The 17,212-nt window shown below is 31.2% G+C and overlaps 2 protein-coding genes across 2 annotated transcripts; both read right to left on the bottom strand.

Moving 5' to 3' along the window:
* Positions 1 to 948: 948 nt before the first annotated feature.
* On the bottom strand, positions 949 to 5,061 carry LOC114384658 (protein NETWORKED 2A-like). Its single transcript, XM_028344366.1, has 3 exons — positions 4,878 to 5,061; positions 2,559 to 4,303; positions 949 to 2,150 (listed from the first exon to the last, which is right to left on the bottom strand). Exons 1-3 carry the CDS (start codon positions 4,969 to 4,971, stop codon positions 1,083 to 1,085), a joined length of 2,907 nt encoding a protein of 968 aa, XP_028200167.1. The 5' UTR covers positions 4,972 to 5,061; the 3' UTR covers positions 949 to 1,082.
* A 5,460-nt stretch (positions 5,062 to 10,521) lies between these two features.
* LOC114383433 lies at positions 10,522 to 13,356 on the bottom strand. Its single transcript, XM_028343111.1, has 3 exons — positions 13,229 to 13,356; positions 11,825 to 12,380; positions 10,522 to 10,992 (listed from the first exon to the last, which is right to left on the bottom strand). The coding sequence occupies exons 2-3, from the start codon at positions 12,282 to 12,284 to the stop codon at positions 10,943 to 10,945; spliced, it is 510 nt and encodes a 169-aa protein (XP_028198912.1). The 5' UTR covers positions 12,285 to 12,380; positions 13,229 to 13,356; the 3' UTR covers positions 10,522 to 10,942.
* Between the last annotated feature and the right edge of the window lie 3,856 nt (positions 13,357 to 17,212).

Genomic DNA, 17,212 nt, shown 5'->3' with positions numbered 1-17,212 from the left:
GCACAAAACAGTAGAAGACACAAAGATCACTTCTACATAAGCTCATAGAAGCTATGAAGCACCGACACGGACACCAGACACGACACGGACACGTAGACACCTGTAATGTCCAAAATATAGAACGTAGTATGGGTGTCGTGTCGGTGTCAGACACTGACACGGACACGTGTCGGATACCGGATACGGCAAGGGACTGGAGTGTCCGTACTTCATAGCATAGAAGTAATCCCCTGGAGATGCTGCCCACTGTGCGTGAGTACGAGAAATCTTTTGATAATTCCTTCAACCAACTCCAGGAGAAGAAAATAATAACTGAAATGTCATTGGCACAACTGCACAAGAACTAAGGAAGGAATAGCAGATAAGCAGAATTCTGCATGTCATTGGCATTCAATGTGGAGTTGAATAAAAAGGAGAACTGGCAACACTCTCTATTCTCTAATATTCCTGAAGTTCTTTACTATTGGTTAAAATTTATTGAATACTATAAAACCAAGGCTCATAACAAAGTCTAGAGATAAAGTAACTTTAGGCTTTGAGTCTTCTATCCAACCAAATGCCTTTCAACCTTGTCAATGATAAAAGAGTATTTCTCCCTAGCCGATCTAGCATGTTACAAGGGAACTCCAAGTTATTTGTCATGGAAATGCCCATAGTGTTATCGATTGCTTCAGCTATTAAAGCATTGACAATCTTAGAAAAATAAACTCCTATTTTTATCAAAACTCATCTTCTATCCTGATGCTAAACAAAATTCTTCTATAATTTCCATCAAAAGCATTGCTTGGCACGGGGAAGCTCCCGCGATAAGCACAAATCATTTGGGAAGATATGGCTAGAAAACAATTTTACATTTAAAAATGCACGCATATAATAAAATCATTTGCTTTTGGAATGTGTATACACACGAACTCATGCACTATAAGAATTGTATGTCAATCTTGCCAATAGAAGCCGAACCAATCTTGAAATTAAAATTTAAAAACAGCATGATAACTTACAGGTTCTATATATTGTCACAATCATACTGCTACTTAATTTAGAGTTTAATCCAAGTGCTTAGTAGGGTAGTGGAAGTTTATCTATATTGGGGCTGGTGCTTCATCATTGACACTGTATTGTCTTTGCAATGCCGGATTTACACATGCAAATAGTGAAGGATGATGCTTTTGCTTCTTTAACTTAACTCCAAACAAGAAAGACCTCAAGGGTATTCGAGCACGACTACTGGAGTGTTTCATCTGGCCATTATTCTTAGGAACACTACTGTTAACACCAATAGCTTCATCTAGCTCATCTAGTGTCTTCTCAACATCATTTTTCATTCCCTTCACAAGGCTAAGGCCTGCTTGCAGTTCACTTGCAACCTTGCTGTTCTCTTGCTTCATGTTGAGAATCTCACCCTGAAACTTTGCAGCTTGGTACTTACTAATTAGCTCTGCCGTGTCAGCACCGGATTCTGTGTTCCCTGCTCTTGCTATCTCATCTTGGATGTTGCTCATAGATGCGTACCTTCCTTGCAGTTCATCTTGCAACACTGCATTGTGTTCCACCCACAGTGACAACTCAGTTCTTATCTCTCTCAGGTGTCTAAATATTGGCCGGAGTTGAGATTGTATAGGCTGTTGTTTAGAATGTGAATACCCTTCAGATTTCTTGTTCTTTTCCCTTATTATTTTCAGCTCTGCTTTTAAGTCCTGAATAGAGTTTTGGAATTTCTGAATCTGATGAACTGAAGTGCTAAACCTCAACCAGAACTCTAGGTTTTCTTCCAGCAAGTCGTTGATGTCTGAACGGAACTTCTGTTCCAAGTTAGAAAGGTCTTGGCGCTTATCTTGATGTGCCATGAGCTTCTCTAGTGTCATTCTCACAGATGAGAAGGCATTTTTTCCTGTTCTTTCAGTTTCAACTTGTTCTGTGAAAGGCGTTGTGGCTGCATTTGCATCTAAATTTGAAGGCCAAATTTCTGAGTCCGACACATCAGCACCTTGACCTGCTTTTCGGAGAAGTGCTTCATGTGGTGTATATTTGTATTCTGTGGTGATGGTGCAGGGACTTTCATAAGGATTTGCATCTGGATTGTCCAGCTTCTGATGTAAAACCTGTATCTCTTTATCCTTGGTATCAAGAGCATTTTTCATTTCCCTTAGCTGCACGGGAAATTCTACCTTAGTAGGAGTGGAATGTACTCTATTTGTAAGGAGAAATTCTTGTATTGTTTTGGCAACAGTATTAAAATATTCAACCTTTATTTTATAACTAATAATCTCATCTAAAATAAATGGAGCTTTTCTTTCTTACTCTAAGAATATTTATGCAAGTGGATGTTAGTTTATACTCAAAAAAAAAAAATGTGAATACCATACTGCTGATAATAAAATCATGCTAGAATATTTAATATGTTCTATTCTTGTTTTGAAATTTCATCTTGCTTTCTTGCGTATAGATATAAAAAAAAAAAAGTTATTATGTATAATTATGACAATTTCTAAATCTATATCAGATTTGTGAAAATAATTATACAATCAAGTAAATGTTATGGATTGATCATTGCTTACCTGAAGTGTCAACTCAAAAATGCTGTCACGGTTTTTCTTTTCCACATCATTGAGCTTCACCCTGACATCCTTATAGTTCATTAAGACTGATGTGTACTCCTCCAACAGAATCTTTTCTCTGTCATCTAATCCACTTATAAACATCTGCCTCCAATTAGGTTGATCTTCCTCACTAATGTCCAGATCCTGTGATTCAGTGTCAAGATTGCTCGGTGTATCAGATAAATCATCCTTATCCTGTTGTAGTACCAGCTTCTGAATCCTTTCATTCATTAAAGTACTATCATTCAAATTGGACTTGTTAGTATCAACATTTGCACCACCATCTTCCTTTAGTGTCTTGACATCTGAGTTATCAACAAACAAGTTAACATCAGAAGCAGTTCTCTTCTTCTTGTAAAGTACCAAGTTCTCCTCCTCCTCATTTGGCTTCATGTTATTCAATTTTCCAGAAAGGTGCTCAAGGTTACAGCTAGCTTCAGTAAAGTGTGTTTGGAGGGTGTTGTCTTGAGTTCTGACATCTCGGTTGAGCATTTTAACTCTCCACAACTCTTCCTCCAATTCCTTTAGCTTCTTGTTGGTAACTTCTGAGCCTTCTATGAGCATTTCCCTGTCTTCTTCCAATTTCTTTATATTTGTCTGAAGTCCATCTGTTTCTGATTTTAGTCTCTTGACCATTCCAGTCTGAGATGAAACCGCAGTTTCCAAGGTACAAACCTTATTTACAAGCTCATCAATGCACTCAGCCATTTCAGTCACAGTGAGGGAATTACTTGAGTCTTCATCCAACTTTTGTTTGATCTTCTCTCTCAACATCCCCACGTCATGCTTCTCTTGCTCCAAGTGATCCATCTCTTCATCTATGCATTTTTTATCTGTTCCTACACTCTCAGACTTGTCCACGTCATCTTGGTCTTGTTGACTCGTATATTTAGCAATGAATTGGTCTCTAAGGGTCTCAAACATCTCATGAGCTTTCTTAACCCTTTGGTACTCCTCTTTAGCATCTTTAGATGATTGTGCTTGTATCTCTTTCAACTTGTCCAGGGTCTCTTGGCATGATTTTAGAGCTGTGGTTGCCATCAAAGCTCTAGCATCATTGTCTTCTATAACTGTGCCAACACCAAACTCATCTTGCAAGCTGCAAACTCTTTTCTGAGTTGCTGTGATCTGGTCTTCAATTTCCCAGTACTTTTCATAGGCGCGTTCATACAAACTCCTCACAAACTCTTTCTCAGTTTGGAGTGACAATATTTCTTTCTGAAGCTTGTCAATATCAGCCAAGGCTTCAACCTTGGTCAGACCTGAGCTTGAAATTGTTGGAACATATTTTGCTGAGCTAGAAATCCTCTTAAGTGGGGCCTTTCTGGATAGCAACATGGATGGACTTCTAAAGTCCTTCTTTGGGGTCTTGGGAACTTTAGGAATGGATGGTCTATTATGTGTTTGATTGTTGGGGTCTGGTGATGATGAATTAGTTCCTGTGTCACTTTCTTCTTCATCATCTTCTTCAATATGATATGGAACTTGGTCTGGGAAGACACTGGCTATAGTGCGGTTCGCGCTTTGGAGTTCCTTTGATAGATGATCATACCTTTCTGCTAAGGCTCTATATGCTCGAAAGGCTTCTTCCACAAAATTCACCAGCTCTGGCCTCTTCTTGTAATACATTTCTGCCCTCTTAGCAAATGAGTCCCCCTCATCACACAGAATGGTGAGGGTCTCAGCCACCTTCTCCTCCATATCTGTTATCATTTGTTTGCTTCATTTATTAACATTGAATTTTATTCGAAAAGTTAATTAATAATGCAGATGAGAACTTCAGTTCTTAGAAACATGGGGAGGGGTTATGCAACCATGAAACTCAGAGAACTATACCATTATCCTATGTTATTGATCGATTTTCCTATGTTCCTATCATTTTGCTTTGCTTTCTCTAAAATCATCAATTAATTCTACACCATGTCTTGTTATGTAATGTGTGTCTCATGTACCACTGAGAAAATGATGCTTTAAAAATAAAAAAAGCAACTACTCTATATTGAAAGAAAAACATCATTTTTATGCATGTGGGTTGCCAGCCATCTTAATCAACAAATTTTGCGAAATAGTTTTGGGAATCAAGAGAAAAATGGGAATGTTGGATATTCTAAAATCGCCTGAAATTGATAATTTGATATCTCCTAGGTCTTATGTTGATGAACCTAATGTCCAACAAGATATATATGTTTTGATGTTACTAGAAACATTGGAAAAAAATCCAGATTGATGGTATAAGAACAATTAATTATATATATACATGCATATTAACAAACGTACCTTGGAGGCTTTGATCCAGCCATTTTGACTGCTTTGTCCTGATGTGGCTGGCCCACCACCATGAATATGCATTGCTTGCTGCCCTTTGCAACATTTTTGTCCTAGGTAGCAATCATACACATTCATCCCATGGAAGTAAAACCTTGATGATGAAGATGTGACACAGACAAATAATGGCCCGCAAAATTTCTGATCAGCGAAAAAGCTTAGATTTTCATAATCAAGGTGATTAATAAAATTATGGGGAAAAGGAAAAACATAGGTTGGCGAAAATGTCCTCTTATGGGGTACACATGGAGAGGAGCATACTTCGCCTCATGCATACGTGTAAGGTGTTAGATCCTTTGAAGAGCTCCAACTTTGGAGAGCTTATTTAGATAAATTATCTCACTTTTGGTTGGAGTTGGGGAGGTTGGTTTTAGCCTGGGTCTTGTTGGCAACCTAAGAAAAGAATTTTTTTTTTTTTTGTATTATTTCCTCAAAATAAAATTTAATTAAGAATTATTTTCTCCACTATTTGACAAACTTTGGAGTTACAGGTTACCATGGGGAAAAAAAATGAGAACTAGAAACTTTTCAGTTTCTTATAACAATAACATAAATACTTGTTTCTTATTTTTTGTGTTGTGATAGGCTAGTTTTGGGAAAGTTTTCAGTTGTTATTGTAACAACTAACAACAAGCAAATTAGTTCCAACTTTCAAACCAAAACTGGGACAAACAATTCGACATCAACGCTAAAGGTTACAACTTACATATTGTTTTTCATGCATTAGGAACCCATGTGTCTATATGTTATTAGACAGATTAAATTAAAAAATTAAAAAAAAAAAGAACTTGGATAAAAATTAATGACAAATATTAATTTTCGTATTTCAGGGATACGTACTGATAAGCATTTTTCATGATTTGATTAACCACTTTCCTCTAGTAAAAAAATGGAACAATCGTGAATAAAAATGTTTAAAAATCACACACGACTATAAGATAATTTTCTTTTTGATTAGTAAACGTTCATAATTTTTTTCCTTGGGAATCAATTTCTGTTAAAAGATTATATGCTAGGATAATAAGTTTATATATTCATCAGGTTGTGATTAAAAATTAGATATGAATTTCTATTATTTTCATAGGAGTGGATTTGATCTTCTATCGCTACTTTTTTCACTAAGTACACAACTCTTTCGAGGCAGATCCTAGAAACAAGTTGACTAGGTGGGATTGTTTGCTAAAAGGAATCGGTTGCTTACTCTTGACAAAGTTGTTTTTTTTAACAAGGGTTCCATTTGTCCTAGTTCCTTTCCGCAGGCGTTTCACTTCTTTACGGCGCATTACTGATAATTCTTTAATTAGGGGCGATGCACATCAGGTTTTCAAGGAAAATTACATTCTTTGGCTATAGCAATTACAGTCTACTGCATTTGGCTGTCTAGGAACAAGCTGATTTTTGAAGATTATCAATTTTCTGTAATAGAGGTTATTAACAAGATTAAGTTTATTATGTATTTGTTTTAACATCTTGATATAGATCTTTTTGTATTAGGGAGACTTTTGATTTTCTTTGGATACAGCCCCTTTATTGTTTTATCATTTTATTTAATATCATTTACATTTTTCCCAAATTGACTAGTTGCGATTAGGCAAAACTTGACATCTTTCCCAGTAATATTGAAAAGGTTTCTGCATTCAATAACTTTAAAAAAAATTACATAATACAATTATTTTGTTTTTTATTTCCGAACAGAGTCAACAGACCAATTTCTGGATAAGGAATGGACAGGGACAAATTTAGTCGTAAACAGAGGCAGACCCCTTCCCCCTATGAAAAAACAAAAAACCTGTTAATATTTACACTCTCTTTGTTTCGATCGGGAGAAAGAGGAGAGAACAAAAAGGATAGAGATGATTACATTGTTTTTCTTTTTTTTTGTAAAAAAAGAAGCTTCTCTTTGGTTGACAAAAAAACAATTGCAATCTGCCCAATTTGGATAGAAGAGGAGAGAAAAACAGCTTAAAATTCTACGCAAATTATGAGGTAGAATTAACGGGCATAACATAACAGTTACGTTTTCAACATTAAAGTAATTAAATAATAAAATCATGATTAAATTATTAAGTTTTTTTAAGGGTTAAATTATTAAGTTAAAAAGTGTATCATCCACTTTTCTTTCCTTTCTCTTTCTTCTATGCCAAATAACATGAAAAATCATCTTCTTTTCTATTTATTTTCTTTTACCTGTTTTTTCTTTCATTTTCTTCTCCAAACTGAACAGTGTTACAGTTAAAATATTCGCCCTTTTAATATTGGCCCCAACAATTGAATTCTTAGAGTGTGAGACAACCCACCAACAATTATTATATATACTTCTAACTTTTTTTCCTACAAGAAACAAATATTTACCTTTTATTTTGGGCCTCTAGCTTTCACTTTTAAAGGTTAAATTATGTTTGCAGTGTCTATAAATATGAAAAAAAATTAAAATTTGTTCCTGTAAAATTTTGAATATGTTTTCTTGTTTTTGTAAAATTTAAATGTGTTCGGCGCGGCAGTGGTAGAGGTGCCATACTGAGAATGCCAAAAGAACTATACCGAAAATGACTAAAAATAAACTTTAAATATTTTTTATGAACAAAAATATATTTTAATCTTATTTAAATAAAGAGAGAAAAGGGGAAAAAATTGGATACTAAATTATTTTATCAACTAAACATACCAAAGGTTCAACCTATCATCCCGGAGCAAGGTGGGTTGTATTCCCCAATACACTTTTGTCAGTGAGTTAACTTGTCCACCCTATTAGGGATGAAGTTATGGAAAATCAAACTAATGTGAAATAATATTAAACACACATTATAAATGGGGTCATTTTCAACATTTTATTATAGTGAGACTATTTTTGTCATGTTACACTAAAATTACTAAATCGCATATCAATTTATAGTGTCAGGTGAGTTATTTTAATTTTAATTTTAAAAAAATGGTGCCATTCATGACATGTAACATGTGATAAGTTTAAGTATCAAATTCATCAATATGAAAGTAGATGGATCTTACCATGTTTGACCGGAAGTATAAAAACTAAAAATATATTTTTACTAAAAGAAATTAAATAAGCCTATATAAAATATTAATTATATAATATTTTTGGTGAACATAGGATATTTCTCTCGGAGTTAAAGAATAATTCTTTAAAATTATTAATTATGTATCAATCATGTCATACAATATTGATATATTAATTATAAAACAAATAAATAAACTTAGATAAAAAGATAAACTTATATAAATTTTAATTATATAAACATATTAATTATGTAATGGATTAATTATAAAATAAATGAATAAACTTAAATAAAAAGTCAAAATTAAAATAGATAAAATCCTTCTCCAAAAGGCATACATTATGCACGTTGAACACTTGTACAATAAAGTAAGCTTTTAAAAGACGTACATTGCATTAAAAAAAATATTTCTACAACATCTTCCTTTTGTTGCATTAACTCCTTGCCATCAGGCATTGTATCCTTCATCAATTGTAATAATTTAAAATAAATTATGTTTTCCTATTTTTATATTTTTATAAATTATTTCATATATATATATATATATATATATATATATATATATAAGACATGTATTAGGAATTGAAGGTAGTGACCAATTTCAATATAGGGTTGAACTCTAAAAGTTATAATGGAGATATATGAAAAATTTGATGGTATGTATAGTTCCATTAACAATTGTTCTAAAGATAACTTGAATTTAGTGGATGAGATAACATGAGAAAGGAAAATTTAATAAGCTTGTGTTTGAAAGGATGTTGCTTAAATATATGATTATCTCATGCATGATGTATATCTTTTGAAGGCTGTTTGTTTTAGAAATCATTTGTATCTTTCATAGAGATAATTCTACTCAAGTGAGTAGGATTATTGAGTGGTGAATTTTTTTAAAAAAAATATTAATATAATTTCATATCCAAGACTCATATTTAAGTCTACTAAGATATAATAATCTATTATCAACGTACATTATGTAGTGAAATTGACTTAATTTCTTAATTTTGAATTTTTTTTATTTAAGTTAAATTGTTAATTTATTTTATAATTAATGTATTGCATAATTAATATTTTATAAAAATTTATTTATTTATTTAATAATTAATAAATGTATAACTTAAAAATTTATTTAAGCTTATATTTAATTTTAATTAATATTTAATTTTAGTTTCTTTTTATTTTTTATTTTATTTTTTTAATTCATTTAATTATTTTTTTTAATTTTTGTGGTTAGATGAACTAATGACATTCACGTGAAACCTTTTTAAATAAAAATTAAATAAATTATACTCACATGTATGTCACATGAAAACCTTAGTCTAATTAAGAATTTTTGAATGTGCGAAATAAATAAATAATTCTAACATGACATGTCACATGAGACGCAATTTAATTTTAAATAGAAAATACAAGTGATATTACATATCGCCATGTGACTTGTTAATTTTGGTATGAATTAATGATAAACTGCCTCTAAAGAAAATAAATTTACAATTAGACACAAGGCAACTAAAAATAATGTTTTACGAGAGAAGGTGAAAGTTTCTTTAAACAGGTAATTGTATATCTATTCACTTTTTTTTAGGAATGATCTAAACAATTCAACCAAATATATATGTAAAAACATGCATAGGCATAAATCAAAACAGCCAATGTGAAATAATATTCAAAACGACTAAGAAATAGTCTCAATATAAAAAGATATTACAAAAAAGATATCAAGGCTGTAAAGTAGAAATACAAACAATATGAAACAAAGTTCTATGATTACTCTAACACTTTTATTGCTTTGCTACTTGTCCCACTGATATGAATAATAGTCAAGATATTTTTTTTTAAAGCAATACCCATGATATTTAAGAAACATTTTATTTTTCATTAGCAATAAGTAATATAAATTTAGTTAAATTAAAGCAATACCTTTTCTAGAGATCACTTGTTCTAGTACTATTCTTACTCTATTATTTTCACCCAAGCACACTTATAAAAATAGATTTAGATTTGACAATATTTTTAGTCTAGCCTTTTATATATACACACACACTTTAATCTCTATATAAAATTTCTTTAGAAAATTACTGAATTAGTCCCCATCATCTTCCAATAATATTATAATTATTTTTAACAAGTACATAATGGTTATGTCCCTGTTTACCTTGGAATTAGGGAGGAAAATAAATTTATCATTAGATCTCATAAGTTACACAACAATTTTTTATAAAAAAATGTGCATATATCACTATAATACTCAAAATTTCATTCACAATATTTTTTAATTAAATGAAATCCTCTCAAAATTTCTACTAGTCTTACTATTAAAGCGTCAATCTATAAAAGCTCCAGGATGACAAACATAATTCATGGTTTGAGTTATCCATTAAACTACCCTTCATAAAGTTAATACATACAAATATTTCAAATAAAACACTTACATGAAACTCCAATAACCTTGAATCCCCAAAGGGAAATGCTATCATCTTTTAGAGGAACAGAGAAGATTAGAGACTATTGATTTATTAACGGATCTATACAAAACTGTGCTAATTTAACTATACATCCAAGCAAACTCCAAAAACACACACATATATACACAAAGTACACCCATGTTATACAAAATTTATATACAGTTATTTACAAATTTGAGTACATGATCAAGCATTCAACCAATGACCATATTTACATGAACGAATTGCAAGTTCCAAAGTCACACTTCAATACAGCTCTCAAATTCAGTCACAATGTTTGGACTCTCGAAGATGAGAGCAGAACAGCAGTTGCACATCATTCTCAGTGCAAAAGCATCACAACTGCTTTCATTCTTGGCCATATCTGTTCCTCATAGGTTTGAATTAACCAAGACTCAATGTTAACCAATCATATTCTGACATCACATCAATGCCTTTTCTTTTTTACAATATTTACATATACAAATGGTTTATTTGCTAAGGATCACAAAAGAAGATTTTTCTCAGGAAGTGCAGGATCACAATGATGAATGATTGTGCATCAGGTATTTCTAAGGGAAGAGAGCCAGTCTTCCACAAATTTTTTGCTCTCTGCAGACAAGGGGAGAAAAGGCATAAATGTTACAACTCTAGCCCCACCATAAGAAAAATAAAATCTGAATGAATGCCATATATCCAACCACAAATATATGCACAAAGTCCAAATTAACATTAACCTCACAAGTCACATCACAACGTATCATACTAGATATTAGTCCAAGACTCCAAGTACACTCTCAATTGGGTTAAAAACCACTTTATTTCATTATTGTTAATAGGTTTGTTGATTCCAGCTAATGGATCATGAGGGTAAAGCCAGAATCATATATCCAACCAAATGGTAAATCTTATTAAAGCAAAAAAATACTCGATGAATAAAAAAGTTCAGGTTAAAATCCTATCACCCCCAAATCATATTTGCCTCTTATGGTGCTTAAACAAAAATGCAGCAAGATTGTTGAATTCTCTGCTTATCTTTATCTTCTTTTATAACAAATTGAAGCAACTTCCTCTCAAAGAGAAAAATAAATTAGAAATAACACTAAATGCAAAATGGCATATTTCAGTCTGGTTAAGTCTAACCAAAAGATTATATCTGGCTAATCTCTTTTTTAACTAATACATTCATATTGGACTTCAGCAGCTGGTGGAACCAATGCCTAAAACTGTGTTTCGACAGAAATCAGTATCCCATGCAAAAACCCAAAAGATTAAAGACCAAACCAACATTTTGAATAGCTTTTTACATTTTCAACTAAAGTCTATTGTTCAACCGCAATCAAATGCTAAATTGCTAACTATCCATTAAGCAAAACATAACGAGAAAATCAAGTTTAAAACAGCACAAATGTAAACTACAACATATGTTAATAAGAAAACTCACCATCTGAATAACTGTCTGGAAAGTTCCCAACATCCCTCAGTAAATTGCCTTTTGGATCCTCCACTATTCTGCCATAGTCTCGCCCATAACAGGGAACAATCACAGCAAAACTGTTATCTGTTTCATCATCACTTGGGAAGCCAGGTCCATGAGGCTCTAACCAGCCAATTGACCAGTCAGAATCATCAGATTCAGAACCAGAAACACATCCACCATCAGATGGAACCAGAACAACATCATATTCCCTATCCACCTTCCTCTCCTCCCTACTATGCCATTTGCGCTTCACCTTTCTTGACGAGGACCCTACATTTGCCTTAACCAAAGGAAACCTCAAAACATCCGATTCCCACAAATTCGAATCGCCCGAAGAATTTATAGAAGACCCATTTGAGATTCTTGGATCTTGATGCTTTCCACTCCACAACCACCAAGAGAGGTTGGTAAAAGCCACAGACATTTACACAATTGTGTCAAGTCCTTAGCAGCAAAACTCTCTAAGCAAATGAGCACACAGCCTCTTCTTAAACAAGTAGCAGCCTCAAGTTAGGGAAGCCTATAAAGAACCCAGTTAGCACACAATTTCAAAAATAATGTTGACAACAGAAAAGGAAATCTAACGTTTTAAAGAACAACCTCAACAAAAACAAGCTTATAGAAAAGAACAAAAAAAAAAAAAAACGAGTTGATGAAGCAATCAAATTCAGAAAATGTTAGGTGCAGCTACTACTTGAATTTCAAGCATTAAAAGCTGGAAGAGCTGAATTTTGCAGCTGCGTTACTCACGTGTTTTTTACCTCAAAAACAACGATTTACTAGTCATTAAAAAGGGCAATACAAATTATTAGCAAACATGTGTCCTAAAATTTGCTACTAGATATAACAAAGGGCAATAACCACAATACGTTGTATATACAACAAAAAACAAAACCAAAAGATAACAGTAATCCTAAGTACATTGAACAGAGACACCCATTTTCTCAACAGAATCAAGAGGAATAAACCCATCTTTGACACATAATCCAAACAATGACAGATTCAAAACAGCAAAGCATTAAAAGCAAGAACAAAAAATAGCAAAACCTTAAAATAGCCAACACAGACAAATTCCCAACGTGGGCACCATCAAGGCAACCGAACCCATTTTTGTCAGTAAAAGTTTCAATTATTCACCCCCCAAAAAAAGATTACGCATTTAAACGTTTCTACAAACACACAAAAAACATGGCTTTACTCCAAAATCAGATAAAACAAGGTGAAAAACATAAAACCCAGAAGCCAAAACGACAAAAGTACGAATTTTTGACAAAGATTCAATCATTCAGAGAATCCACAAACCGCTATCTGAGGGGGAGAAAAAGTGAAAAATGAACAGAGAAACGATATTAATCAATCAGTATATACCTTAAAAAGGTTAAAACCTCAGAAAGTAATGTCTCTATTATTCAAAAAATGTTAATCCGAAACGAAGCTTTCATGAACAATTTTGGGCTTTCAAGGGGAAAAGGGTAGATAGACAGAAATGGAAGAAGAACGTCACAATTTTCTATAATTTCCAGATACCGTTGGATAATTCTGAATCCCACGTGGCGCGTTCAAAACCGTTTGATCTATCCGAGCTGTTCCAATAATATTTCACTTGGCATAAACAACACTTGCAAGTTAAAAAGTGCCACGTGGACGATGGAAGAGAACAACATATCAACGGAGAGGTTATGATTCGGTGCATCCGGTTTCAGAAAAGTAACAGACAGTTGAGTACGCGTGGCCAGCAAGCTAGTTCTGTCATGTTAAATTATAAATAGCCGAATAAATTAGTTCCTATAATTGTAACCAAAAATAAAAATACTTCCTCAAATTAATAAAATGATTAAAGGGTTTTTGAAATTGGAATTATTAATCAATTCACCATTAGGTGTATGCATCAAATTCATTTCCATATCAATGAGTATGTTAGAAAAAATAAAACTTTTGATGATTTTTAGCTTGAGAGAGTAGTTTTATGAAAATGTTTTTTAAAGTCTTATGAGAATATCTTATTCTCAACAAAAAAGTGTAAGCATCAAATAACGTAGAGTAGTTTTACTTCAAACTAATCATTAGTCTTAAATTTAAATTTTAAACATATAATTGAATTGAATACTCACAAAATTTATCATTGATGATAAAAATACATGTAATATTTAATATAAAATTATTTTATATTATTAGTTAATAAGAAACATGGTGTTTATGAATTTTAAGTAATTCATACAAAAGTTAACATATTTATTATAGGTTAGTTTTTTTAAACGTAATTATTTAAAATAAGTACTTATTTTAATAAAATAAATATTTTTTTTTTGTTTTCTTAATATGTTTGTTTAAATTATTTCTGTTTGAAAAAATAAATTCTATCTACTTATTAAGAAAATACTCTTTTAAAAACACTTATTTTGAAATTATTTTTTTATGTATAAATAATTATATGACAATTTTTTATTGGATGATAGTATAAACAATCTTTACACTAACATTGCATAGACTTTTTTACTGAAAAAATTATTAATCAATTAAATTATTAAAATTATAACAATCAATTAATTGATATCTAGAATTAAAAAAATGGAAAATAAATTATAAACCATAAGTCAACTTAATTATTGTATTATTAGTCCGTACTTCCCTGAATTCATATATAAGAAAAAAAAAAGTTATATTTTAGACTCTTATAATATCACTTATTTAATTGTAATTCTATTTTTAAAATTTTTATCTTATTTATGATATCAAGTTATAATAAACAATAATTTAAGACTATTCTTATTTTTAATTAAGATTAATAAAATTAAATTATTTTAACTAACAAATGGATTAGTATAATTAAAAAAGAGTAGGATTTCACATTAAATATCTGACTTTTTTTCTGTGAGAGGAGCATTAAATATCTGACTTGACTGAGATGTAATTGGTACAAATATTAGAATGAGGGAGCACATGGAGCGGAGGTGCAGGGGATCGAAACCCGATGGCGAGGAAAAGGTGGCGGTCCAATCTCTAAAGTCATAGATGTGGTGCTGGTTGGCCATGAGAAAGTAAATTTAATTTGGTGAACTCCACAGGAAATTGGTTTTGCATTTGCGTGGATGAGTGCTTCAAGGAACATTACTTGGAAGATATATGAAAATATAAATTTACCCACATCATCATGAATATTATAGTTTAAAGCTTATGGTTTTTGCATCTCTATCATTGTAGGGTTAAATCTAGGGTTTTAATCTTTTAAATTTAGATAATTAACTTTTTAGTCTTTTTCTCTGGTTTTTGAAAAATTATTTTGTTTATTGTATTTGTGATTTTAAGATTTGTGATAGTTTTTAATTATTAAAATTATTTTTTTAATTTAATTTTTAAAAATGATCTTTGAGGATTTTAAATCATCAAAATATTTGACCCATATGGATTGTTATCAATTTTTTTATACATATTTTGATGATTTTAAAGAAGAAAATTTAAAACAAATAATAAATTGCGGTGAATTTTTACCTATTCTAGTAATTTTAAAAAGTCACAGAAATTAAATTAAAAAAATCTGATGGTGAGAACTTGTGATCAATTGTGACACCATTATCACAAAGAAATAGAGGGATTTTAAAAAATTTGAGGAACTAATAAAAAAAAATTTAAGGACTAAAAGTAATAATTATTCAAATTTAAAGGATTAAAAACATATTTAAATCTTAAATTAATGAAAAGAAAAAATAAACTTAAACGTAGTTGTATTTCTATTTTAATGTTGATCTCTGTATAATAAATCGTTTTAGCTTAGCTATGATTATTGACATTCAGTATGATCTTTTGAATACCGTTATCTAATTATGAATTATTGCATAATTGAAATTTGTTAAATTTTGTAATGATTATATATATATATATATATATATATATATATATATATATATATATATATAAAGATTATTTCTGCTACAAATAAATTCTTGTTATTTAAATAGTTTGTAAAAAAATAGTAAATTTTCATTCTAATATTTGAAAGAAAAAAAAATTATAAGATTACAAGTAATAAATTGGTTCTGTTCTATTTTACCTCATACCTGCAAACTAGGAGAAAGAAAAAGAAAGTAAAGTACTAAGATAATAAACAAATTTTGTGAAATACTTTATAAACTCTATACCATATGTAGAAAAAGAAGAATTCAATTTTGGTTTACATTATTTACAAGTATTTGTTATGTTGCTAGTTGCTAGTTGTTAGTTGTATTGTAGGTGTTGAAAAGATCAAAAGCAAAACAAGAGAAAGTGAGATTTGGTCACAGGGTAGCTAGCAGTAACGGTTCTTGGTCCTCCTTTTGCCCAAAATCTTTGTTTTTTTGCTTGTCTTGCTGTGTTATTGGAGCCAATTGTGGCTATCAACAAGCCAACAAGTCCACATGCTGCCAAATCAAAACTCCAAAGCCAAAAAAAAAAAAAAACTGATATAAGAGTCAAGTGAGGAAAATTACGTTGTCTGACTATAGCAATTACAATCTAATGCATCTGGTTGTTTAGGAACAAACTGATTTTTAAAGATTATCAATTTTCTGTAATAGAGGTTATTAGCAAAATTAAGTTTCTTACGTATAGAAAAACACACCTGTTGCATTTGTTTTAGCATGCCCCATTTATTATTGTATCATTTTGAATTTAATATAATTTACATTTTTCCTAAAAAAAAAAAACTCCAAAACCAAAACCCATAAAAAAAAAAAACACTAGAGAGTCCTCACCCACATCCAATGTGGCAAAAATCTCAACTTTTTTTTTAGTACATATCATTATCTCTGTCTCGACCTAAAAAGAGAATTGAAGGTCCACAAATTTCTAACATTGGACACAATTATTATAAATTATTGTTTTGCCTCGACGTTTATCAATTCCATTCTCAACCATTCATTTATGAAGATGCATACACGGTTCCTTTTCTGTTTTAATTTTGTCCAATGCATGGCTTTGTTGTGTGTATAACATCATGGACCAAACAATTCACATGTGCCATGTGGTATGTGCAACTTGCTTTCTGATTGGAAATTGAAATATAACCATCGGACTTTTTATTTATTTGGGTCCACAGCCAAACATAATCAGCAATGCTTAATTATTAGAAGATGCTTTATTCATTTAAGGGCAACAACTGTGGAACAACATCTTTCGTGTGATGTTCACTTCCTCCCACAATCCAACAATAATAATACAATACTCTCCTCTCATATTATAGGATTTGAATTTCCTCCATTCATGTAATTACGCAGTTATATGATTTCATCATATATACAATCAGTATTTCAAAGGTACTGTTTGACTTAAATTACTGAAATGATTTATAAATCGTTATTTCTTCACAAATTTTAATTT

This window comes from Glycine soja, chromosome 14, assembly GCF_004193775.1.
Source record: "Glycine soja cultivar W05 chromosome 14, ASM419377v2, whole genome shotgun sequence".
NCBI lineage: Eukaryota > Viridiplantae > Streptophyta > Magnoliopsida > Fabales > Fabaceae > Glycine > Glycine soja.
Note: the sequence above shows the minus strand (reverse complement) of the source record. Positions and strands in the feature narration are given on the sequence as shown.

Bases quoted from the DNA above. Each gene is read 5' to 3' on its own strand.
- LOC114383433 (XM_028343111.1), bottom strand. From the start codon at position 12,284: ATGTCTGTGGCTTTTACCAACCTCTCTTGGTGGTTGTGGAGTGGAAAG. The intron at 10,993-11,824 runs GTGAGTTTTCTT...CCTTGTCTGCAG, and splicing joins TCCAGACAGTTATTCAGATG to AGAGCAAAAAATTTGTGGAA.
- LOC114384658 (XM_028344366.1), bottom strand. From the start codon at position 4,971: ATGTTGCAAAGGGCAGCAAGCAATGCATATTCATGGTGGTGGGCCAGC. The intron at 4,304-4,877 runs GTACGTTTGTTA...AAATGATAACAG, and splicing joins GCTGGATCAAAGCCTCCAAG to ATATGGAGGAGAAGGTGGCT. The intron at 2,151-2,558 runs GTAAGCAATGAT...TTTCCCGTGCAG, and splicing joins TTTTTGAGTTGACACTTCAG to CTAAGGGAAATGAAAAATGC.